Here is a 25,054-nt window from a genome sequence, read left to right as displayed (position 1 = left end):
TGTATGTCTTGGTAGAAAGCAAGATGCATCAGACCAGGCTATGTTCTTCCAGTTGTCAGCTGTAAAGTTTTGGTGAGCCAGTGCCTACTAGTGCCTCAGCTTTCTGTTCTTGGCTGACAGGAGTGGAACTCAACATGGTCTTCTGCTGATGTAGCCCACCTGTCCCAAGATTCAACATACTATGCATTCTGAGATGCTTTTCTTCTCACCATAGTTGTTCAGTGGTTATCTGAGTTACCATAGCTTTTCTGTCAGCTCAAACCAGTTTGATCATTCTTCTCTGACCTCTCTCATCAACAAGACATTTCTGTCCACAGAACTGCCAGTCACCAAAAGTTTTTTTTTCCACAACATTCTGAGTAAACCCTAAAAGAACATGTTCTTTGTGAAAACCCCAGGTTATACAGAAATACTAAAACCAGACTGTCTGGTACCAACAATCATATCATATTTGAAATCACAGAGTTCACATTTTCCACACTTTTTTTACACTTTTGATTGAATATTACCTGAAGCTCCTTACCTGTGTCTGCATGATTTTTATGCATTGCACTGCTGCTACATGATTGGATGATTACAAGGGTAAGCAAGTGTACAGGTGTTCCTAATAATTTGCCCTGTGAGTATACATTAATTTGCATATGGTTACAGTATATTTAAAAATATTGGTAACAATGAATGGCTGTTACAAACATTGATGATCTAGTTTTTGTCTGTGTCCCACAACAGGCCCCCCTTAAAGAGCTTTCTGGGCATACAAAACAGTGATACCTCGTATTTGGACCTCTGAAAGGATTAGATCAGACATTTTTGGATTAGTCCACTTAAAAACGCAAAGAAATATAGGTATTGGTCATTCTAAAGCATGCACTGATAATGTGTATTTCTAACAACCGAGCTCGTTTTAAAATAAGTGTTCTCTGCCTTTGAAACAAAAGAAGTGGGGGCGCGCTCCAAAATACAATCTTTACTTTTCCGTTTTAAGACATCACATACATACATCACCACAAAATTACACAGTAACTCTACTAGCTCAATGTTATATCATACTCACGACTACAAGTACTAGACTATTATTTTTTTTCAGACGTCTTGCTCAATTACCGGAAAACCTTGCTAAACATATCGCAATATAACAAACATAATCCCGACGACCAACATGGATTGTTTTATTGCTATCTAAAGTGCTTTTCTCTTGTATAGCTTAATACAGGCTTGCACGTTGCGGGAGTCAAGCATGACGTGGGCATTCAAAAATAAACACCTGATGCACTTTGTCCAAAACTCCTTATGTTCCGCTTTTCGCATCGCCTTAACATCCGTTTCTGGGAGCAGAAAGAGCTACACAGTACTCAGCCGAACTGAGATTTGTGATGGGCGGGAAACATAATGGATTACGTCAGTTTTGAATAGCCAATAGGAACGAACAGAGCAGCGTGCCCTCCCCCCGCGGGAGGCTCGGTGAGTTTAGACACAAAAAGCAGTGACTTAAACTGAGCCAGAAGAGTAGCCAAGGGACACCTGTTGGCTTTTCTTTATCCAAGCTGCGCATCCAGTTTCGATTGCCGACGACTTGGATTGTTTGGAGTTGCTTTGTCGAGATCTTCAACTCAGTCGCGCAAGTCAGCGCGTTATCAATAACTTTAGGATGGCTTGTGGAGTTAGCAGCCGAAGGACTGGCATCAGTTCGCCTTGGTCGGGAAACGAGCGAGTCAGGATCGGGGAACGCTTCCATGCGAGTTTGGCTGGGATTGTGGAGCTGGACCTGCTGAAAAGTGTGCACCGAGAACTTGTGGAGACAGCGTTGAGACAGACTGATGACCAGCACGAGGGACACAAGCGACAGCCGCTACGCGATCAGGTAAGTTGAGAGAAAGAACAACCGAATTGGTGGACATGGTCTAAGGTGAACGTGTGATGCAGTTTTATTTGTCTTGACATGAAAGAGCAAAGTAGAAGGTGACACACCTGCGCGACTTTTTTTTTGAAATCTGATATGCATGAAAAACGCTGCGGGCGCCATCAAATTTTACTGGGCGTTCACTGTTTTTGGTTTGGGGGCCTTTTGGGCTGGAAGATGAGTATTTACAAACACTATAAACAGATTTTCTGAACAACATCTCATCAGATGATTTCCAATTACATCTGTTGCGAACGTAATTGTGTGAAAAAGCAAGCTGACTGCGTTTATTGCATACGTGTATGGGTACTCATGATTAAGCATCGTTACTTAAACCAAAATTGGGTAAAAACTTCATCTGCTGTTTCTATGAGCCATTTAAATATTAATTAAACAAATGTGTGTTTATGTATAAATGGGTGTGTGTGTGTGTGTTGTATATATATATATATAATATGTGTGTGTGTATTGTATAATTTTAGTTGTCAAGTCGATGTACAAAAACAGAAATTTCTCATGCGCAATAAATCTTCCTCCTTTATAAATAACTACTGCATATATCTGAAAGGTATTGGTGCCTCTGTATTCATATATATATATATCTCTGTATTCATATATATATATATATAGATGCATTGTGTGATATGCAAAAATAAGACAGATGTTAAAAGTTAATGACATGGCTAAAAAAGAAAATTGCAATTCATCTGTATTGTCTTCATCATTTACTGGCACCTGCTTAAACAATGAATTGTGCTACAACATTCTTTTTTTAGCTTCACTTATTTTTCTTAGGATCATGTATACACACCCATGGCTTTTTGAGAAGGATACAGTTTTTCCTTTAACAGAAAAACTTGAACCTTTTTGTTGCCTGTGCGTTGCAATGCCCGGTTATCTGAGCCTCTCAACGTAGGAGGGGATATATTTCCTTTTTTCCTTGCTGCCAAGAAAGGCCTGATGGCTAATTAGGTTTTGATGGTGTGAACCAGTTTTGTTTAGTTTAGCCCAGTCGCTTCCCACATTTGTGCATTTTCAAGGTTAATGTTTGAAAGGCTAGCTGTCTTATGTATTTGTGTGTTTGTTTTTTGTCTAGATTGTATCTAAATTAATAAAGTTAAACTTTTTATTGCTCAAGGCTTTTTCTTTTACTGGTATTTATTTGCTGGTGGCTAAACTCCTTAACTTTTAACTTGTTAAGTTCTACTACAGTCCTCACCCCAGCATGCTGTGTGAGCCTGAGCAACTCCTTTAATTTTATTTTGCTCCCTTTTGTTAAAAATAAGTTTATGTAAATATTTGCAGTATAGATTAGTAATTGTATAGTTCAATGGAAATCTATTTATTATAGTAAAGCCTGTATTAAGTAGTGTTTGACATTTTTAATATGCTTCATAGTGCAGATTCTAAGAAGCTCTTCCTCATCAGGTCCTCTATTTTAATTTTAGTAATGGTACTGACATGTATTTTTTTCAGTACTTTTTGACTAACACTACATTATTTGTTACAGTAACTCTCTTTCCTAAAAAGTACACAAGTTTTCTTTCAAGCATCTGTGTGGGAGGCAGAATGCATTTCAACAGTAGACGTCAAACCTGAGTCATGCATTACCTTATTTGAGTGTGGTGTATTCATCTAACATTTAGCATTTATGTAACAGAACGAAGTGTAGGTGTAAGGCAAATGAAGTGAGCTAAGCAACACGTCTACCAGTAGGAAGACAGAAAAAAAAATTGGGGGAGGTTTTTGTTATTAAGAAATGCTTTGTGTTCTTCCTAGACTAGTCCTTCTATTCAAAACAAGGCTTAGTTTTTGTGAGCTAGTCGAAGCACTGTTATCTGCAGTTGAATGACAAGGGTATCTGGATATCTCCCATTGTGTGTGTGTGTTTTTTGTTTTTTTTGTAAGCGTAGACTGTTCCATCTCAGTTAGACCTTTAATTAAGTAGGATGTCCTGTCATGACACTTGATATGTTGGCCAGAGCTGATTATATCATAGCATTTTAAGAGGGGAAGTACTTCTGTGTCCTTATCTGATCAGAAGAGACAAGGCCACAGATCTAGAGTGAAACCCTTCTTGCACACACCAACATATTATTATTATTAATTTTGTATATGCTTTTAATATATAACATTTAAACACAGAACGTTTGACTACTAAGCAACACAGTGTAAAGTTAACAGGCAAATGAGAAAAGTCTTTAGGTAAGAGTTACAGGAATGAAGAATTGCAGTAAAGTGCCATCCATTGGTGACAAACCAGCAACCTATAAACAAAAGCATTATTAGTAAATTGTTAACCAAAATGTAGATATTCCTAGTAGATTTTTAAACTAAAAGACTGGCCTGGCCCAAACTTGTGACAATTTCAAATTATTTAAAATTTCCAATACACAGTTTCTTAAAATCACTCTTCTAAAGACTGATTAGGCCTGTTAATTTAGCAGGATCTTGAGACAACACCTGTAACTCTGCCTGAAAGCACATTACAGAAAGCAGACCTAAGGCTCTTTAATCTGGAGATCAGCAAGAGAAGTTTGACCTGGCTTTATCCCATTAACTAAGACTGAGATCAGACTCTAGAAGCTCTGTCTAAGAGAAGTATTTCAGAAAGTCAGAGAAGATGGAGTTTTTCTTAACTTAACAAAAAAACAAAATAAAAAACAAGCCTAATTGTTCTGCCAAGAGCATACAGTATGTAGTCTAGCCAGAAGTTGTGGTTCTAGTTGATTAAACTATTTCTGCTAACTAATTTCAATTAAAACTAGAAATATCAACATTTGATTAATATACAGTATTGTACAGATATTATTTAAATACTATTACAATTATTACTGTTGTCATTGTTTACATTAATAATGAGATGAGACATGGATGCTCCTGATCCCAAGACAATATATGTGTAACCACACTGTGCATGCTCATTTACTCTAGTTCCTGGAGTTTTCCTAACAGGCAGTATGGACTAAAAAAAAAAATATTGTACTACATCTCTGTGATTCTACCGTACTCTGGGATGGTATTCCCTATTTCAAATATAGATTCTTTTGGCTTGACCTTGCTTTGTAAAGTTGTGATACTCAGAAACAATACACATTCGAAATGATCATAAGAACCTATTATGAGAAGCCTGGGCAGATCTATTTCTGATTACACAACATCATCTCTGACCTTACCCCTTAGAAGCATGAATATCATTGACCTCACATCCTTGTTTCACAGTCAAGCCAGAAAGATTGGTTAGGCATGACTGATCTATACTGTGATCAGCTCCCAGTCCTAAAAGATGGTAAATGAGTTTGTTTAAAATACAAACACACTTCAATAGCACTCTTAGTGGAAGATTATATACTCTTTTCTGTCAACAGTGGAAGTGAAGCTCAGCTGAGCATTCAGCCTGAACTGTGATCTACAACTGCATAATGGCACCTTTTGGAGTCATCTTTTTAATCCTTTCCCAGCTTACATATTCTCCTTGGGCGTGGCTAGAGTCATGTAGTGTAAATTTTGTTTTTAAAAATCACTCCACCGAAATAGTGGAGTTGCATCCTACAGTTTACATCAGTGTTATTTGACAGCATGTCAGACAAGGTCATTTCTATCAGGGGTCTGTAAATTGTCAGATCTACACACATGTGTTAATTGTTACAGATCAGTGTTAATGTTTTTCTTCCCTAATTAGTGAGGTCTACCCACTGTGTTATAATAAGGCCACGTCTGCCCTGTAAGGAGTAGCCTGTACATATAACGTGGTAGTTTGATTTTTGGCAACAGGAGATCTAAAATGGCACCTATGTAGACTTTTTAGAGACAAGACACATTACATGTATAAATCTGGAGAAATCTAATGTGCAGAGACCTGAACCAGCCAGTGCTGTCTGCAGCCTTTTTATTGCTTTATTTAGGAGTAGAGTTTGCACTTATCGACCAATGTCACCAAACATTATCCTGCAGCTGTTCTCCGCTTGTGTATTTACCAGGAAGATGGCCCAGTGTCTGCGAAGTCCTCTTCCTGTTACCTTATAAGCTAATTAGCTGTTAAAAGGAGTCCTTTGTGAATTTTTCAAGCTTCGTGCAAAGTTTTCTGAGCATATGCTATTTCCCCTTTTTGTTCCTCATCTTGTCACTGGCAAAAATCTTTCTGTTCTTGCTTCATTTTTGATGGCAGCCACGAAGTTCAAGTTGGTTTACCAAGATCTGCTTGTTATGGTTTCGACAATTAATATTGTCCATGTCCTCTGTAAAGTTTGCTGAGGGTGGTAAAAAGTTTTAGAGGATTTCTCCTAGCTGGATAGATTGAGGGGGATAAAAACTCTGGTTTGATGTTGTTGGGGATCTCCATTATTTGCATCAATCACTTGTTAGATTTGGCAGACCGCCTGGCTACAGAGGCTCTTCGACGCATGACAGACTCATGGTAGTTACCATCTCTCTCTAGTGGCATTTGAAAATGTGTCCCCTGTTAAATTCAATAGAGGGGGAAGGGCTCAATGAAACAACTTGTGTATCTATTCTTTAAGTATGGAAAGAACTCAAGCTGCAACTTACACATTCTTAGAGACACCCAAGTCTCATTGCAGCTCCTCAGCCCTACTTTGTAAAGCCACGATCTCTGTTTTTGTCTACATAGTGGATTTTGGGTAAATCACAGAAACAAAAGGAGAATTGCACATTCTGTGTACCTTGCTGGTGTTAAGGTTGGTTAGATATTATTGCTAAACCTTTATGAAGATTTTACGTTTGATTAAAAAAGTGAAACATCCCCGAAGGGGGTAAATCTAATACATCCGTTTGGCAGTGTTTTAATTTGTAGTTGCAGCATATGAGGTGAGAGCTTCAAAGCTGATATCAATTTCATGCTTCTAGGTGGTAATTCAATGCACATCACTGGTGCTTCATTACATTCGCTTGCTTTACAATATGCAAAGCTGATAAGATCATAATATAATAACATTGACAGTGCTTTTGGATGAATGAATCAGCAGAAATTTCAGGGGTATGAAAGTAAATGAAAGACCTTATAGTCTAAAGGCTTGGATCCTGCGTTACCACCACCATCCGGCAAAACATCTGCATCACTTGAATAGCTGTCAGACAATCAGCCTCACAATCCTCTATACCCCACTTCTTAAAACTTTGTAAGATATTTAGGGTAGCTGTCCCTGTGTCATAAGAAGACAACAAGTCACTCTTACCTATATCCTGATGTTTAGAGGTGGTAATTCACATCCAAGTTGCTTGACACTGCTGTGGACTGCTTCCATGTGTATTTAACAATATCGCCAGGCAGCAGGAGAATTGAAATTTGTGTTTTTTAAAAAGGGAAACAAAAAAAAGGTGGGGTGATTTCAATGCTCACATTAAACAGTTTTTACATAAAGCAAGGGTTATAGTTACAACCTTTTCCTCACATCAATATCCATAATACCGAATATTGCTGCAGTACCTCGTTCAAGATAGCCTGGTGTTCCTGGTTATACATATTCTACAAAGAACATAACAGAAAAGTATATTTTCATACCTGCTTAATCCAAAGAACATGTGTGGACTAAATGACAAACTCCCACAACCTGTCTGATAACTGGGCAAGAACAAAGAGTTGGCATCTAGTTTCACAACAAGGGCAGAATCCTCATTCCATAAGGCCGAGGAGTGTCATCCAGTTTTCTGAAAAGGAAGATTACCTATGTACCTGTATAGCCTTACATCTATGGAACAACCCCATATCACAGTGTTTTCAGCTAAAAAAGACGGGCGCCAGTCACCTATCAGCCATGGCTCTCTAAAGCCCTATCCATTACACATTTTGATGAGGCTCATAGACTTCCCAACACCATGCTTCCTTAAAAGATCCAACACAAGCTGATCCAGCTAGTCCTAATGACTGATATTTTGTTGCAGACTGACAGATTAGAACCTCTGTTGACCCAATGCCAAGAATATATATTTTCAGAATTGGAAATGTGAATAAAACATAGATTTTTTTGCTCTTTGCTCTGCTACCAGGCTTATTAACCATTAATCTTGTGTTCAAATGTGGTAGTTGTTACTGGAAATCTATATCCAGCACAAACATCCAAAAACAATTCACCCCACCTAGATTTAGATTACACAGACTATTCTTTCCAATTCACCCCCTCATATGTCTTCAACATTTCAAATATGACTGTATAGACGTCTCCCAGTAGAACTCTTGAGATGATAGTACAGTTGCAGCAGTTTTCTGTTCTATGAAGTTTGGCCCAATCAGTCACCTTTCTGTTTTCATGTATACTGACCTGAAATCACAGTGAGAGTTATGCTAGCATGTGTTTTAGTTCTGTCTTGCTTAACTTTCCACTTAAATGTATAAAATGGCCATCACAGCATCTGATAATCACAAGAAGGATCCACACAATTGAGCTGTATTCTGTGACCTCTGCTTTCCTTCCACACAAAAAGCAAAGCTGGATTCTCTGCACCCATGACTGGTTAATCCTAGTACTTCTAAATAACCATTCAGCAAGACATACATTTTTTTTTCATTTAATACAAGATCTAAACATACAAAACAAACTACAAGTGAGCAAGACATGACATGTTACCACTTAAAACTGGCGCCATGGTGTAATGTAATGATTTGGGCAAAATTATGGCTTACTCTTTCTTTAACAGTGTGTGCAGTTTTCTGAGTTAGAAGAGGAAAGTTAACAAAGCTAGGGAAAATACAGAGAAGAGCTGCTAGACTTAATTCAATAACTGTGGGATGTGAACAATACGGTAAGACCGAAGGAGACGAAACTTTTCAAAAGTGAAGAAACACAAACTTAAAAGTATGAAAACAATGAGTGAGAATGATGTCAGAGGTTACTTTCAAATACAGTCTTTTAGAGAGCACAAAAGAAAGAAGATTTCAAAACCAAGAATTAAAGACAGATATAACTAGTTTTTCACTGCAACTTAGTGACATTCAATTCTTAACCCTAATTTATTTAAAAATGCTTCCCCAATAGAAATTAATGGTTATTGCTGGGTTGCTAACACTTTCCTTATGTTTCTTATTTATAAAATCCTTTGGTGGGTGAACCATCCAGTAGAAGTATTAATGGCCATCAGCATACATTGTTAGTATGATTAAGGCTAGGCAGTACAATCTAACTTTTTGTTGTTTTTATTTATTTAATCCGTTTTAGCGTTTTACATGAGAATTTTATTAACAACAACATTTATTTATATAGCACATTTTCATACAAAAAATGTAGCTCAGAAGTCTTTACATAATAAAGAATAGAAGAATAAAAGACACAGTAAGAAAATAAAAATTAAATACATAGTTAAAGTAAGCTTGGACTACAAACTTGTAGTGAAATAAATAAACATTATAGTAAGATTTTAGTGTCCATGGAAGGATATTATGTAGTATGGAGTGGTTCAGATAATTTTCAGTTTTTCACTTCTTTCCAATTATTGGGCCTAATGAAATAATGAATATTATGAGTTATAGTTTATGCAAATAGAGACAATTTTGATTTTGCAGACGTTTGATATATTTCTTGAGCTTCTTCAGACAAATAATGTTCGTTCTCTCTGTCTGTCAAGTCCACCATAGCTCACTATTGACCACTCCTCAGTTTTTCTTCTGTTGTCTCATCTAAAAGCTTTTCTCCTAAGCCCTGTGTTAACAGGGTTTTTAGTGCTCTGTTAATTCTTGTCTTGTTTACGTAGATTATTTATATCACTTTTTTTCTCCTTACATTATTCTGTATACTTGGAGGTCAGAAACTAGAAGAACATTGTATGTTTTTATGGTTTCAGCACAAGCATTTAATATTTGTGGCCTGATGTGGATGGACTTTCAAGAGTAATGTATTCATTTTACTTTTAGATCTGCCTATATCTAACTTGTATAGATGTGGGGAGCTAAAGTTTATCCCAGTAACTATGGGCACAATACAGGAAGCAGTGTTTGACTAGGTGCCAGGCTTGTGCTTGGATGTGTCCCCTTGAATTATCAGTTGATTCAACCAGCATGCATCTTGGGAGTAAGTACTTTTGAAAAACCCCATAGAAACACAAGAAGAACCTGTAAACTTCAGTCAGTCAGTGACTAGTCTAGAATTAGAACACAGGACTCTGGAGCTACGCTAGGTTAAATTCCATAAATTACTGTTCTATTATATCACTCATTTTAAGAAAATGTTGTATAAAATATCTTTTGAACATATGTATATTTTTATGGAGATATTTTTTGCTTAGATATTTTGTATTTTATTTGAAATATCACAATAAATAGAACTAAATAAATTAAAAGAACATATGTAGAGATACTGTCAATCTATTTTTGAAGAAGATTGGTTTAAATTCTTATAAAGATGAAAAATGCTCATTATTATGGTTGCATACACCGCCTTTATTGATAGCACAGACATGGCTCACTCTAATCTGCTTCCAATAAAAACCTCCACTTCAAGTTCCCCGATTTTCTTTTGTTTTTCCTTTTATTTCACACATGCAACATCCTTTCTGACTCCATAGCTCTTTCTACCCATTTTTTTTTTTTGTGCTATGAAATGTAGAGCAGTAGGGCCTTTTGATTTAATTGGACCTAGCATGTACTCTGCATAGCGAGACAGACGCCTGTGGGCCACAAAGCCACCTGTCCAACTCCCTACTGGAGCGCAAAGCTCTCAAGAACAAAAGCAACAGAGTGACGGATTGAAGGAATTAGATAACCTGAAAACAAGTAGAGAGTAAAAACCATGTCCGCACCAAATGAATAAGTGCAGATAAAGGAAAGTCTGCTGTCCGAAAGGAGGGGGGAGGGGGTAATGGTCATCTGTCTCCAGGACAATGAAGTTTGCAAGCTCAGGATTATGAGGATATAGTGGAGGGGGAAGGGAAGGGCTAGTAGGAGTGGTTAAATGGAATAAATGGGATGGAAAGTCAGCCGAAAGCTGGCTTCAATTCAAATCTGACCAGCCTGTCTCCTTCTGACAAAATGCAGTTCTTTTCAGGTCAAGATTTACAGGGTCCGCCGCTTAAGAAACTTGTCTCATTTCGTAAAGATGTTTTGTCAGTAGCAGTTGGTAAGGCTGTCCCCCGCATGCCTTTGTCCATGGAAGTGTGCAGCTGTACCTTTTTAAAAAAAGAAAAACATTAAAAACAACAAAGGCAATAAAAGTCGACTTTGTTGTGTACAGCTGGAGGTAAGCAAGTACTATAGAGGCAACGTTAACATATTAATAGCATGCAGGAGATCTACAACAAAGTTAGACAGCAGTATCCCTCTCTGGGTGGTAAATGGCTCTGTTCGGCACCCCAGCAAGGCATAAAGTGCCCTCCATGTGTTCACTTGCTCCTTTATGTTTCAGCTTTTAATCTTCCAAGAGATGTTCACAAAATATCTGGACCAGGCCTATATAGGATCTGAATATCCTTCTGCTACACATTTATAATATTTGACTTTTAAGGTCTGACACAGCTCCTTGGCATTGGTAACACTTTTATAAAATGCATTCTACAAAAACTGAATTACAAATGACCAACAGCTACATCTGATGTGATTTCTGACTTTTCTTTGGAGTACTGCAAGGCTTGTGTTCACTATGAAAGGAGCTATGCAAAATTTTTAATTACATAAATCCTGCCGGGTTGCCCAGCTGCACTTTATATCTGAGCAAGCCTGGCGTCTGCTGCCTGCCTGTCTGAAATATCCACACTGAGAAACCTTGCTCCAAATGCAGATGCTTGCCATTGTTCTTCAACCTGCAGGCAGAGGGCCAACTCAAACTTTCAGGGTTATTGTTTGCTGAGTGGGCTGTGCCCTGTAGCTGTGAAAGCACCATGATCTTCTTTGACATGTGCTTTTATTGTATGGGCAGTATAGGGGGAGGGGAACATTTGGGTTTTCCTAATTAAAACTTCCACAACGGAATGCTGGTTTGCAGATTTGATTCTATGGTTCCCACAGCTGTTGCTGAACTCATGGCAAACAAGTCCATCACACCCGTGTCTACTGGTATCTTTTCTGAAGGCCTAACAATAGAGTATCACATATGGGATTTGGTACACTTGATGTGTGTTGTGGCAGCCGCCATTAGGTGCTTTGTCATTTCCCTGTTGTCTTTAGTGACAGAGTGCTAGGCTGTACAGCCATCTGCGCATCAGTATATGCTCTCATATGCACAGTGCCACTTTGTGCAGGGGAATAACAAAGCCACGTGTCTCTTTAGTATGTGCATGAAATACAATCCTACACACCCACATCACTGCTAAAACTAAATATAGACACAATAGGATCCAAGCTGGCTGTGTGATAAACATTCACCACGTAACAAAACTCTCAGCGCACTCTGCACCTCCACAACTGCTGCCCACTCCTCGCTTTTAAGCCTTGTGATGGAGGAAAAAATGATGTGATCACTGGTAATTCAGTTTTTACCTTTTTTATTTTTCCTCACTGATGGGGTGACCGGGCAAAACAAAAACAACATATAAAAAATTAGTTGACATGGTGACACAAATGTTAATGCTTTGACCTTGCAACGTTCAACTTTTGGTCATAGCCTTTGTGGATATAGCATGTTCACCTAAGATTTTGTACTTTGGTCTCCTTTCACATCCTAAATATGTGTGGGTTAAGTTAATAAAAGTTAATGGTTATTTCCACTCTGAAAAGAAAAAAAGTAAAAGACAATGTTTTCGGAGCCTTGATCAGGTGTGCAAGTGAAAAAAAAACACAGGTACGTTGTCTCCTTCATCTTCTTTTCTTTTCAACATGAAATAGCCTTTTTTACTGCAGCCTTACACTAACTCTGGTTAGGCTAATAGAAAAATCAAAATTAGCTCAGTGGAAGTGAATGTGGCCTCTGATAGTGGCATCCCACTGAATTAACGCCTAGTGTCTGGTGTAGTTTGTGCAATTTCTCCTGCCCTGCAACAGGCAAAGCAATTAATTAAAAAAAAAAATGGACAGATGCATAATATACACAGATTATTTACAGTAATCTCCATTTTCTGTTGTGTGTACAAAATTAGTGGTGTACAGAAATTGTGTGTGTTTATTATACGGTATATGCCTACTTAGTCCATTGCTGGGGCAGTGCTGCAGTGATATCAGGTGCTAGGCCCACTAACACACACACACAGAGTCTAACATTAGAAGAATGTTAGGCTACTCATAAGTCAACCTGTAGTATTAAAATGCAAAACACCCAAGTAAATACTATGTAACTCACATACAAAATATGTATAATATATAAAATAACAATTCAATAAAAAACATACTAAGCTCATAAGATGATTTAATAATTGAAGAAAACAACAGGAAAACCTTCTGTAATATTTGTTTACAGTATAAGAGATGGTTTCTGGGTGTGTCAGAATAAATACTGTACTAGTTTCAGTAGGACTGCATTGGAGCAGTATCAGTACACTGCTAGTTCTTATATTTGTTTATTCCCTACCATCAACAATTCTTCCCTCACATCACTTTAGTAATCTAGAAAACTAAATTAATATAATGTTAAGAATATTGGTCATAGTAAATAACCAAATTAATTTGTGAAAACCTATAATTAGTATTAAACAGTTAAACTAACTAAAGATAGTGAAGCACATATAAGTTGTAATTGACCAATTATGTACAATACATGATAAAGCCAGATTCATTTCCATTTTATCTTACTATAACTACTAAAGCTTAGGAGTTCATGATCACACTGGAAAATAGCGTTGTGTTCATAAATAAAATGATACCTTTTTTATTGTGAAAAGGACACCGTATATTCATCCATACATTGCCTTATCTATTTCAGTGTCATGGGTTCTTTTATCCAAATAATGCCTATCTGCTAAAACAGGGTGAGACAAGGACAAAGTGCATTTTGTTAATTTAAACTGTTGGCCAATAAAGATAAAACACACACAATTAACATGCCTTTCACATGCAGACCCTATTTATGTTACTTGAGTACGCAATACATCTGTGATGGCCAAGCTGAAAAGTTCCTCTTCTTTAATGGCTCCATATGGTTATCTTTGTACATTCTCTGTACTCATGCACAGGTCCTGGAGCATCTGCTGAGGTCACCTATTTGTCTGCATTTTTGTCCTAGCCTAGATCGGGGTCTTCAAAGTCAGTCCTGGAATGTTTGCAGTGACTGCAGGTTTTTGTTCCAAGCCAGTTTCTTAATGAGAAGTCAGTTATTGCTGTTGAAGCACTTATTGCTTGAGCAACAGTTGTATGCTTCCTTTTAGTTGTCTCCCTTGCTAAGATTCCCCACCTTTAATTGCTTATTTTAGTCTTAAACAGATGTTTTTATTTATCCCTTATTAGCAATGAATACAAGGCACCAGCAAGTCTCCATTTAATGTGCTTCCATTTATATCTGTGTGTATTTGTTATGACCTGCCTGGTTTTAATAAAATAATTGAAATGGAACTGAAGAGAATAAAGGACTGAGAATTCCTCATCTACTTCAAAATACAAATCATTGGATGATATTTTTGGGAAGGAAAAAATTAAAAACTGCAATGTAAGAATGACCTGACATAGCAGAATGAAAAAAGTAACACATTACAAAATTAAATTCTATCTCTTAATGGTAAGGATTGGTTTTCAATCAACTGGGTTGGAACAAAAACCTGTAGCCACTACAACCCCTTGCCTAGATGATTCATTTAAAGGTGTAGAGACACAGATCTCATCATACAAGTTCCTCCAACTAATCCTCATAATGTCTTTCATGTACACTAGTTGAATGATTTATTTGTAGAGAAATATACATATTTGTGTGTGTGCATAAATTATATATTAAATATGTTGTGTAAATATTATATGTAGCATCAGTTGTGCAGCTGTCTCGGGATGAAAATGATGCACTACCTGCCTGCTGGATAGCAGCGTCTAAACCCTTGGCTGGCACCTGTAGCCTCAGACAACTGACTCCTAGCTTCACGGGATAGCTGTCAGCTTGTCATTCAAGGTGGGCAGATGGAATATCATCCAAGCCAATGCATTTGATGGTATGTTAATGACTTTTTGAAGAGCTTGCCTCCCTTTTCCAACCTCCCCCACCCCATCCCTCCCTTTTATATTCTCCCTGCTTGACCAAAGTGGACTCGCTCTGTTGACCCGCTTGGCATCATTCTTTGAAGTGCCCTCCCCAGGATCTTAGAGATCAGCTTACAAGGAGGAGGAGCGTGTGATTGATTACTGCACCATGAAGGTAGTTCTACAGAGCCTGGGAAAGGGACACTTGTAACCTGATTCCATGTTTGCAAAGAAAAGTGGACTCTGAACTGCTGACCCAACAAGTCTGAGGCTGCTGCTCAAAGCTAAAGATTTGAGAAGTCTTCCTCAGTTCCAACTTTGATGAAATGACTTTGCATTGGTTTGTTTTGACGGCTAACTCTAGATAGTCCAGCCGCCAGGTTGACACTTTGGGCAATGTTCATACATGTTCAGTTCTTTTGTAAAATAATAAGGAATTTTGCGTGTTGTAAGATTTTCCTCATGCAGCACTAATGTGAGTGTGAGGATAGTGTGAATGTTGTTTTTGGACTCTGGAACCGTGAGGCTGAAGTGATAACCACCATACCACTGTGTATAATATATCCAGCATTTTTGTCAGCAGGCGGACACAGTTTTTAGGGAAACGAAATACATTATAGGTAGATGAATGGTAAGCTAATAGTACGAGAGCATGCTATATTCAAATAATAAGCATACTAAGAAATCCTATGTAGCCGATACACAGTAATAAGCTGTGCCAGTACTGGCTCTTGGTGTGCGTGCCTATATCTCTTTGTTTGCTCTCCTGGGTATTTAGGTTTGCGTGCAGGTAACACTCCTGTGTTCCCTCAGGCTGTTGCATGTGCATGCACCTGGCTTTCAAGATGCCAGCTTTTGAATAAGCAAATATAGTGGAAGTTTAGGGCTGCTGACTATGTTTTGTTTTTGCAACACACAAAGGCTTACTTGACTTTTCCGGGCAGGTGTCATATAAAGAAATTTTGGTCACAGTAGTAAATGAGGCCTCAACAGTGTGTTTACAATTGAATGGTAAAAGCCAGGGGAGATGCAGCTGTCTGCATGTGTGTTCCTGGCACTGCTTTCACCTTTGGGTCCTTCCATTAAAATCTTAAGTATATCTCTTGCTTCCCTTATTCAAATGAGTACTCGGGATACTAACCTGTTTGGGAAATACAAGCTGTCTTTTCACAAACTGCCGAACAGTTTGTCCATGCAGGAAGGGCAAGGCATTTCCTGCTAGGGTGGGAGGCAGTCTTATCTTTTTCCTGAGTTATGTCCTATTTCCAAGCCCTGTACAGCGCCTAACTGTACCTCAGCAGTTGCAACTATGAGGCTTGCTCTAGCCTCCTGTAGTTTCCTGTCTCTGAAGAGAAGTGTGGGAACCATGTCAAAACTACAGAGAGTCTCTTTAACCTTGTAACCATTTTTTGACTTCCACAGAGGTGGACCAGTTTACATTACATTTATTTTTCAGTGATTTTCAGCCATAGACTTGATTTACGTTATCTTGGCCAGTTCAGGGTAGTGACAGCATGGTCCTGCGATAAGCAGTTGTGTAGTCTGACATACCCAGTAATTCTGTCCAGTCAGACTTACCCGAACAAAATCCAACAGGTTTTGAAGCTCTGTGTGCATGAGAGTTGACAACCAATGAGCACCCACCCAAAAGTACAAGGTATATAATGCTGCACGAGGAAGAAGGAACATAGGTGTTTTGGACCTTGCAAACAGAAGAGGGGTTTGTCTGCCTGGTGTCCCTGTGACAGTCTATGTCGGCTCCATGCTCCCTTGTTGCTTCTGGGAGCCTCTTCAACCCAAAACTGTCGAAAGTCATAACTGAGATGAGCTAGGCAAATGAGGACACACACATGCAGCAAAGGGTAGTGCAAAATGTTCAAGTGCTTTTATAAAAATAACTTATAAATTAAGTTATTCCAAATAAATAGTTCAGTGCTCCAAGCCCTCAATAAATAAATAATCCATAAAATTGTGCACTCTGTGGAGGTTAAAACCAAGTTCAAATAAATATCTGTTAAAACCGAGGTGAAAAAATATAAAGGAGGAGGCAGTTTTTTAAAAATTTCGTCAAAGGTGCGTCTTTTCTAAAACTAGCGTCTCCTGCTTATACAGCATGGAATCTTGCAGCAGAGGAGACACCCAGACTTATGTGGTAGCCTGCTATGAGCGCCGGGTTACTCCAGCTACTCCATAAAAATGCTGAGCTGGAATGGCCTACTTCAGCCCCAGAGCATTGGCCCAATGCTCCTCTAGCGGCTCTCCTTCCAATTCCCTGCCGCCTCTTCTCTGCACCCTGGCATCCCCTGATCCTGCCTTCATTGATCATTTTCCTTTAACCTCCTTTCTGCTCTCCTTCTTGGACATTTCCTTTCCGTTCTTTTCCATCCCTCTTCTTCCCTTTTGCCATGCAAACTCCTTTTATAATTATATGTCTAATTGGGATAAGACGTGACACACTGTTCTCTCCAAGGTGCAAATGAGTCACCTGACTTACACTTGCGTTCACACGTGTGTCACCCAGGCACCTCAACCATCCCCACAGCGGAGCACACACATGCACACCCACACTCCATTGGAGCCTGCACACTGCTGGTACCTGATTATTTATATAAAATCCACTTTACACCACGGACTACTTATCACAGTCTCATGTTTTATATATCAACAGTATGGAAAAAAGAAAAAATAGCACTACTTGTCATACCTGTAAAGTCTTTTTTACAGGTTAGTAAAGTCTCCACATGACCACTGGCTCCCTGAGATGGCACGTTATTGACTCAGAAAAAGATGTGAACTTGCAGTTCTTTGAAAATGTGAAATGGTTCTGACAAGTCATCACACAGTTGTGTAATATGACATCCCTAGCAATTTCTAGTCGTTTATATTGACCTACTCGGGCGATGACATCAGCATCTGCAGTGTTCAGGTTTGACATCTTTTCTAACTAGAAGTCATGTAATGTGACATCAGCTTAACACAGTTTTCAGTGTATCTGTTTCTTAAAGTCTGAGTGGAATAATTTCGTTTATGTTGAATTTCTAACAATTACAATACACTGGAACAATGAATCATTCACACATATCTTTCATCCACATTACAAATTACTTAACAAACTCAGTTATAAACTACTTACAAGTTAAATTGGAACATGGAAAGTAATAATAATAAATTTGGAAAATTTCCCAAATTTAAAAATATAAAAAAAAACTGTCAGTGCCAATAATAATAACATACTACTTTGACATTATTTTACTTTTCCAAGATTCATTTCATTATGTTTCATGTATATAGCCATTTGTAGCATCATCTTAGACCTACTTAATCCATTTCAGGGTCATGAGGCCAGAGTGCATCCCAGCAGCATTGGGCACAAGGCATGAATCACCCATATAAATTGTTCCTGTTCATTAAAAGAGCCTACTCACAGTCACACACTCTTAGTGGGGCCAATTTAAAGTCACCAGTTATTATGTCTTTAGAGATGTGCCAGGAGAACTGACAAAAAGCATTAGTGGAAAAATCTAGCAAAGACACTGGGAAAAATGTACAAACTCAAGACAGACAGCATCAGGGTATAGCACTTGAACCCAGGACAGTGAATCCATGAGGCAGCAGCACTGACTCTTACAGCATTTGTGTTGGTCTAAAGGCATTTTATCAATATCTTAATAATATTTTATACAAGACAAGACAGGGGTTCATGGCTTGCTGCACTAGCCTGTCAATTGATCTTGTGCTTCCACTTGCTGTGGCTCATCAGCTGTCCTACTGACTGGGGTGAAAGGCGTCTACTTTATTCATTCTTGGCACATTGAGAAAGTATTCTGTTCTTTACTATTAGATCGTATGCATTTTTCATTTTTAGCAAGTATTCTCTGCCGTTCCTTGTCATATTTTTAGAACCCATATTTTCACGTTTGTGAAAAGTTTCAAGTAGTTATACAGATTATTACATCACATTTTTGTTTCATTTTACTTTCCACAGATATCATCTCAGGATTGCAGTGGCTGCTACTTAGATGGACTGAAAGACAGAAAACTGGACCGTAGTCAATCACAAGATCTTCTCGATGAACCAGAAAAGGGCAGATTGAGGCAAACACTTTCTAGCTTTTCATCTGAACATTTGGAGTTGGACCAGAGGTGTCACCTTCATAATGACTCCGTCACAACTGCCTTTCCAGGGGACAGCCAACTCGACTCTGACTCCAGGCCCAGCTCTGGTAAGACTTGTGTGAATTTTGTAGGTTACTCACCTTAGAAATATAATTCAAGGGGAACACTTGAGACTATAGAAGGGAAGTGGGCCAAAGCTTGAGGCTGAGAAGCAACTTTACAAGGGTGGTTGTTATACACAGTAATGTTACAAGGAGAAATAATCAACACAGTGCATTGCGAGTGGTGGTCAGTTTAAGAGGCAGGGAGGGAGCAAAACAAACAGACAAAGGTTGAAATCAAGAAAATGGGGTAAGTGAACTTGTATCAAAATAAGAGGCAAATTGAACCTGGAAATTTTAACAAAACTAAGTTTAATAAGTGTTCAAAAAATTGAACATCTTTCACATGATGTCATATACCAAAATAGAAGAAACAATATCCAAATAGACTGATTAAGAAACAATTTGATTAATTAGCAAAAGTAAATCATAATGAGAAAAAGCAGGGAAAATGTATCCCCCAAAGGAAAAAAACTGAACAAAATCAAAAGTATATTCTGAATAATTATTCACAAACTAAAGGGTAAAATCCAAACCTCAAAACTAAATCCTTAAACCATTCACATAAATAAAACCAGTAACTAAGCCACAACAATAAAGAAGACAACTAAACTGAAACAGTACTTAACCATAAAGGCTGTCTTGATTGTGAGAGAGAAAGGAAAAATACGAAACCTGGAGAAAGGGGTAGGAGAACAGAGGAGGAAGCCAGAACAAAAATGGAGCTCATTGCCGTAACACCTACATAAGACCACACCTTTTTACTTAATTGGAAGCCCTTCAGATGACTGCACAATACTGATTAATAATAATAATAATAATTTTTGTTCTTTAGGTGCAGTCAATAATGAGATATTAGTTATCAATTAAAGGCCATGTCAAGTAAGACATAACTAACATAGCTGAAGAAAAAACAGAGGAAAAAGTAGAAATCAATAAAGATCAGTTAAAAACCTGACAGTTGCTGCCATGATACCAGGTACATGTAGACATGTTTCCCCAATGCACAAAATTATGCAACCAGTGATGCCTGGCATGATAGAAATGTTTAAAATGTCCACCAGATCCTTCATATGTACCTGTTAAAAACTATTCTACACTTGCATAATAACTGGCAGGTTTACGATTCATCCATTGAGACACTGACAGAATCTTGTTTTTCTTCTTTAAAATGTCTTTGAATGTAAAGTAGTTGTTGAGAAGGTAATCTGATGAAGTTAGACTCTTCATTTATGACCCAAGCTTTTACATTTTTGTTTCCCATTTTAGGTTTCTATTCTGTTAGTGGTAGTTCTCTATCCAACTCTTGCACTTCAGTGTTCAGTGAAGGTCCTGCGGGGTCTGGCTGGAATGTGCAGTCCAGACCTCGTTCCACAGACGACAGTGCTACCCAAGGGTCAGAATTCCGACTGCAGGAGCAGGGTGGACTCGCAGGAAGTCGAGAAGCCAAGAGGCCAGTCTCTGCAGGTGAGAAAAAGTCATTAGTCCTTCAGCAGAAACCAAGACTTTTAGGTCTGAAAACTTGGAGTGTTTTGCACTGGATTGTAGTTGACGAAACACATAATGGTGAAGCTTAAAAAATGTAGACCTTGCCTAATCAAGGAGATATGTGACTGATGAAGATATGTATGCTAATAGAAGACATCAGGGTCAAAATTCTGTTGTCAGATATTTTGTTTCTTTCATTTCAAACTTTATTATTTACTTTATCAATATACATATTTTTGTGGGAGTGTTACAGAGCCATGGGGCTTCATTCTGGACATCTGTCCGTAAAGATTTTTTTGAATGTGTAATTGAAGGTGAAGTTTAATTTTGTTTAAATTACCTTGAATTCTTTCCATTCTTTTTAGGTGACCTGGATCTGTTCTATGGCTTCATTTCTATTGCCGAACTCTGTCCTCCAGCTAGATCAGTTGCAACTGCTGCTGTAGCATGTGTCTCAATTTCCTCTACTGTGCAGCCTCAGCTAAGTTTGGATCCCAAATACCGATCAGATTTGATCTCCCGGAACACCAATGAAATCTATCACTATCCTAGTCCACTCCATGCTGTTGCACTCCAGAGCCCACTGTACACCACCGTGTCTGAGAATTCAGGTGAATCAAAAGAGGACTTGAATGAGGACAAGTCTGTTAATACGTCTGTTGCCACCATCACTCCTGTATTGCCAATGAAAGAACATGAAACTGACTCAATCCTCAGATCTACAAATCTAAGTGGCAATTCTAGCATACTAGCCTCTCCTGGGCTAAGCTGTCCTTCTGAGGTCTCCAAAATGGAAAAATACATTTCCAAACTGGTGGTACGTTACAGATGCCGCTCTGCCACCACACCTTTCAATTTAAAAAATGGAATCCCAAAACAAGAAGTTGACCCTTCTATGGTGTCACACCAGAAGAGTCTATCAATGTCCTCCATCTGCAGTGGCAGCACCTCATCCACTATGGTGGGTGGCACTATCAACTCAGTCAGTTCTCTTAACTCTGTCAACTCAGTGCAAAATGTGAATGTCAGTGCCAACATTGCCTGGAAAGGTCGTCGTAGGATATCCACATGTTGCATGGTCAAATCTCCAGAAGGCCCTGGGACTGAGGGGCTCCGGACCTCTCCAGGATTCCAGGAAAGCTGGCGCAACTCCAACAGTCCTTCAAATCGAAGTTCCGTTATCTCCTTGTCTTTTGATGAAAGTGCTGTAAACTGGGGGTCAAAAAGGTCCAGTGTGAATAATGCCTCCAAGCCAGAAGACTTCTACTGCCATACGCCTGGGCTTATGCCGGGAGTAGATCTTTTGAAAGAAAGAGATGAGGAGTATGAGTGTGACAAGGAAAATGTGGCTTGGGAATGGAACAAACTACCCAAGCACTTGCAGGAAAACTGTACATCAGATGGTAACTTCCAATACTCTAGACCATTTTATAAAAGAGCTACATCTTTAAGGTGGACCAGTTCTGATACTGAGCAACTTTATCAAGGCAAGCATGCCTCCAAGGAGCTTGTGAAGGCTTCTACAATTAGTGGCCTGAATGGTATGTATGGAGTGGACTGTTACCTTACAGAGAGACAAACTCCAGTTCTCTTGACCAATAAAACTACTGCCTCTGGCAGTATGTCTTCAAAGAATGGCCCGATAACCAGCAACTCCAAAAGGAAGATTAGTTTCCGAAAGAGACTGGAAGCCCTGGTTATGGGTAAAAGAAGTAGCTCTGGCAGTCGCTCCAGCTCTGAAATGCACCTCAATTCTTTTAGTGGAAAAGAGAACAAGAAGAAATCTCAGCTCTTCCGCAGCGAATCTCACAATGCTTTAGTGAATTCCCGGAAGCAGAGGTGGATGTCAGTGATGGAGATTTCGAGCCATGCAACAGGAGAGGGAGATTGTATGAGGCGGCACAGGGATCAGTTATTTCAAGATACCAGGAAATACCCATCTCGAATTGGCCTGATCAGCAACCAGAGAGGAGCATTCTGCCAGGATGCAAGGTTTGTGATTGACTCTAGTCAGATGGACCTCGCCTCTGGCTGCCTGTTTCAAGGTAGTCAAGCCAGCCTGTGCAGTATAAATGGCGAATATTGGGGCGTCCTTCACTTGCGGCCTGATTATGAAAGCCGGGTTAGTGATGAAGAGTCAGAGACAAGACTGTACAGAACAAAATCTTTCAGGGAGCTGAGGAAGAAGGTGTTCAGCTCTATGAGGCCCTTTTCTTTTAAAAGTCAGAGTCTCAGGAAGTAAGAAAGTCGGAGTATGTTTGGATGTATTTACTCACAAACTTCGGTGTCTGAGCCATGGTAGGAGGAAAAAGATACACCGCTTGGGCTTCTCTTTCATGTAAATGTGAGGCACTCCAAAGTAAATAACATAACCGGCTATTTATGAACTGCACTGAAGATTTCTTAAAGAATAACTTTGGAGGACAAGCCCAACAGATCCCAAGAACTCTGCTGATCTTGTTGAGCGCATTTTTCTGTTCTCAAACTTGTTGCCAAGATTTAACAAGAGCCCCACTTTTAGGGAAGGAAGTAAAAAAATAGTTTTCATATCTACTGTAAAATATATATATAAATTATAAATATTTGTGTTTTTCAGTTGTTTTTCTGTTTATAAGTGAGACGTTGGCCCATCGGTTGTAGTGGGCACATTTATTTTCTGCAGTTGACGTTTTCTAGTTTGAAATATATGGAACCTGACATTCCCATTGAATTAATCTGTTCAACTGTAAAAAAAAGCCTTGGGAAACAAAATGCCTAGAAAATGAAAAATTATTAAATGGAATCAGCTTTTCTCTGTATCAATGACCAAAAACTTGAATGCAAGTTTAATTATTAAAAATGTGATGCCTTAATTTTATTTATGATTTAAGTAAAAGAAAAAAAATTCCTTACGTCTATGAGTTTTTATTTTCAACACCGTCCTCGTACATGTTGAGGTCTTTGTGTAAAAACTGCAAAATAACGGCTGTCTTCAAAATGCATGAAAAAATAATCAAAGCAATGAAATGACTAATCTTACATTTTTATAGTGATGAACACCATCCAAAAGTGTTGTACAGACACTGTTAATACAAGTCCCGTTTTTACAATTTGGAAGCACATGCAGGTTGTGCTTTTCTCACAGCCAGTGGCTAAAGTGGCAATCTTGTGTGCATTGTAGCCACTTTTCCTCCTTATAGCAATTAACATGAACTGCAGCTTTGATGACAGAAAGTGGTCAATTTTCTGTTATAGATTTTCAGAACTGTTTAGTTAGGAGACTGTAGCAGTCAACAGGAAGGTGTGATTGCTTCACTCTACAATTAAAAGTACAATGATTCACAAAGGATTATTTGAAAATTATTTAAAGGAAAGATTTCCCCCAGGTATACTTGTTCCCTTTTATAGGATCTATGAAAGTAATAAAAAGGTTAAATATACACTGTAAAAGTATTTCTTGACTGGCAATTAAAAACACATATGGGCACTTTGTCCTAGGGCACAAAGCAAGGCTGGTCTTGTTTGGAGAACGTTAAATAAATCATAACACCTAGGTATAAAATGTGCCTTCATGATAGCTTATCAGATAGGAGTCCCACTTCCAAGGACTTGCACATACAGTCTGAGTCCTGAGTTGATACAGTGCCTTGTATGTGAAGCCTGCATAATCTGATGTTTCTATGGGTGTCTGCAGCAACGCTCATTCCTGGCCTGCATGGTATATTATGCAGTTAAATGGTGTCCCCAGATCAATTGACAGGTAACTTTTCATCCAGAGTTGGCCCTTGTCTCATGCCCATGGTTCAGGCTTTTTTTTTTTTTTTTTTTAACCACAGTTTTCCCATTCTGTAATATTCTGTAATCCATCCATCCATTATCCAATGCTAACTACAGGGTCATGGGGGGTCTGCTGAAGCCAATCCCAGCCAACACAAGGCGCAAGGCAGGAAACAAACCCTGGGCAGGGCGCGTGCACACACACACCAAGCACACACTAGGGACAATTTAGGATCACCAATGCACCTAACCTGGATGTCTTTGGACTGTTGGAGGAAACTGGAGCACCCGAAGGAAACCCACGCAGACACGGGGAGAACATGCAAACTCCACGCAGGGAGGACCCAGGAAGCGAACCCGGGTCTCCTAACTGCGAGACAGCAGCGCTACCCACTGCACCACCATGCCACCATATTCTGTAATGTTAGTTTTATTTTTATATATAACACAAGCATGTTAAGAGATCACTTGATTATAACCTGTGTGGAGATTTTGAACATGCAGCTATCAGTCCACACTGCCTTGATACAGTACCTTTAAGAGCATAGGCAGTTTGATAATATGATACTGGAAGCAGGTGAATGGGATGTACGTTATTAATGTTGGTCATGTAATTTATCAGCATGGGCCATCAAAAACATTTTTTTCTTGTCAGTCAGG

General features: G+C 38.7%; 1 protein-coding gene across 1 annotated transcript; it reads left to right on the top strand.

Annotated features, from left to right (window-relative positions):
- The first annotated feature begins 1,493 nt into the window (after positions 1 to 1,493).
- si:ch211-168f7.5 lies at positions 1,494 to 23,525 on the top strand. The gene is made up of 4 exons (XM_039760740.1): positions 1,494 to 1,861; positions 18,919 to 19,156; positions 20,420 to 20,617; positions 21,004 to 23,525. Exons 1-4 carry the CDS (start codon positions 1,649 to 1,651, stop codon positions 22,878 to 22,880), a joined length of 2,526 nt encoding a protein of 841 aa, XP_039616674.1. The 5' UTR covers positions 1,494 to 1,648; the 3' UTR covers positions 22,881 to 23,525.
- Positions 23,526 to 25,054: the final 1,529 nt, after the last annotated feature.

Source organism: Polypterus senegalus, chromosome 8 (assembly GCF_016835505.1).
Source record: "Polypterus senegalus isolate Bchr_013 chromosome 8, ASM1683550v1, whole genome shotgun sequence".
NCBI classification, from domain to species: Eukaryota; Metazoa; Chordata; class Cladistia; order Polypteriformes; family Polypteridae; genus Polypterus; species Polypterus senegalus.
This window is presented reverse-complemented; position numbering and strand designations above follow the sequence as displayed.

Coding starts and splice junctions, on each gene's coding strand:
- si:ch211-168f7.5 (XM_039760740.1), top strand. CDS start 1,649: ATGGCTTGTGGAGTTAGCAGCCGAAGGACTGGCATCAGTTCGCCTTGG. Junction 1,862..18,918: donor GACAGCCGCTACGCGATCAG/GTAAGTTGAGAG, acceptor TACTTTCCACAG/ATATCATCTCAGGATTGCAG. Junction 20,618..21,003: donor CAAGAGGCCAGTCTCTGCAG/GTGAGAAAAAGT, acceptor CATTCTTTTTAG/GTGACCTGGATCTGTTCTAT.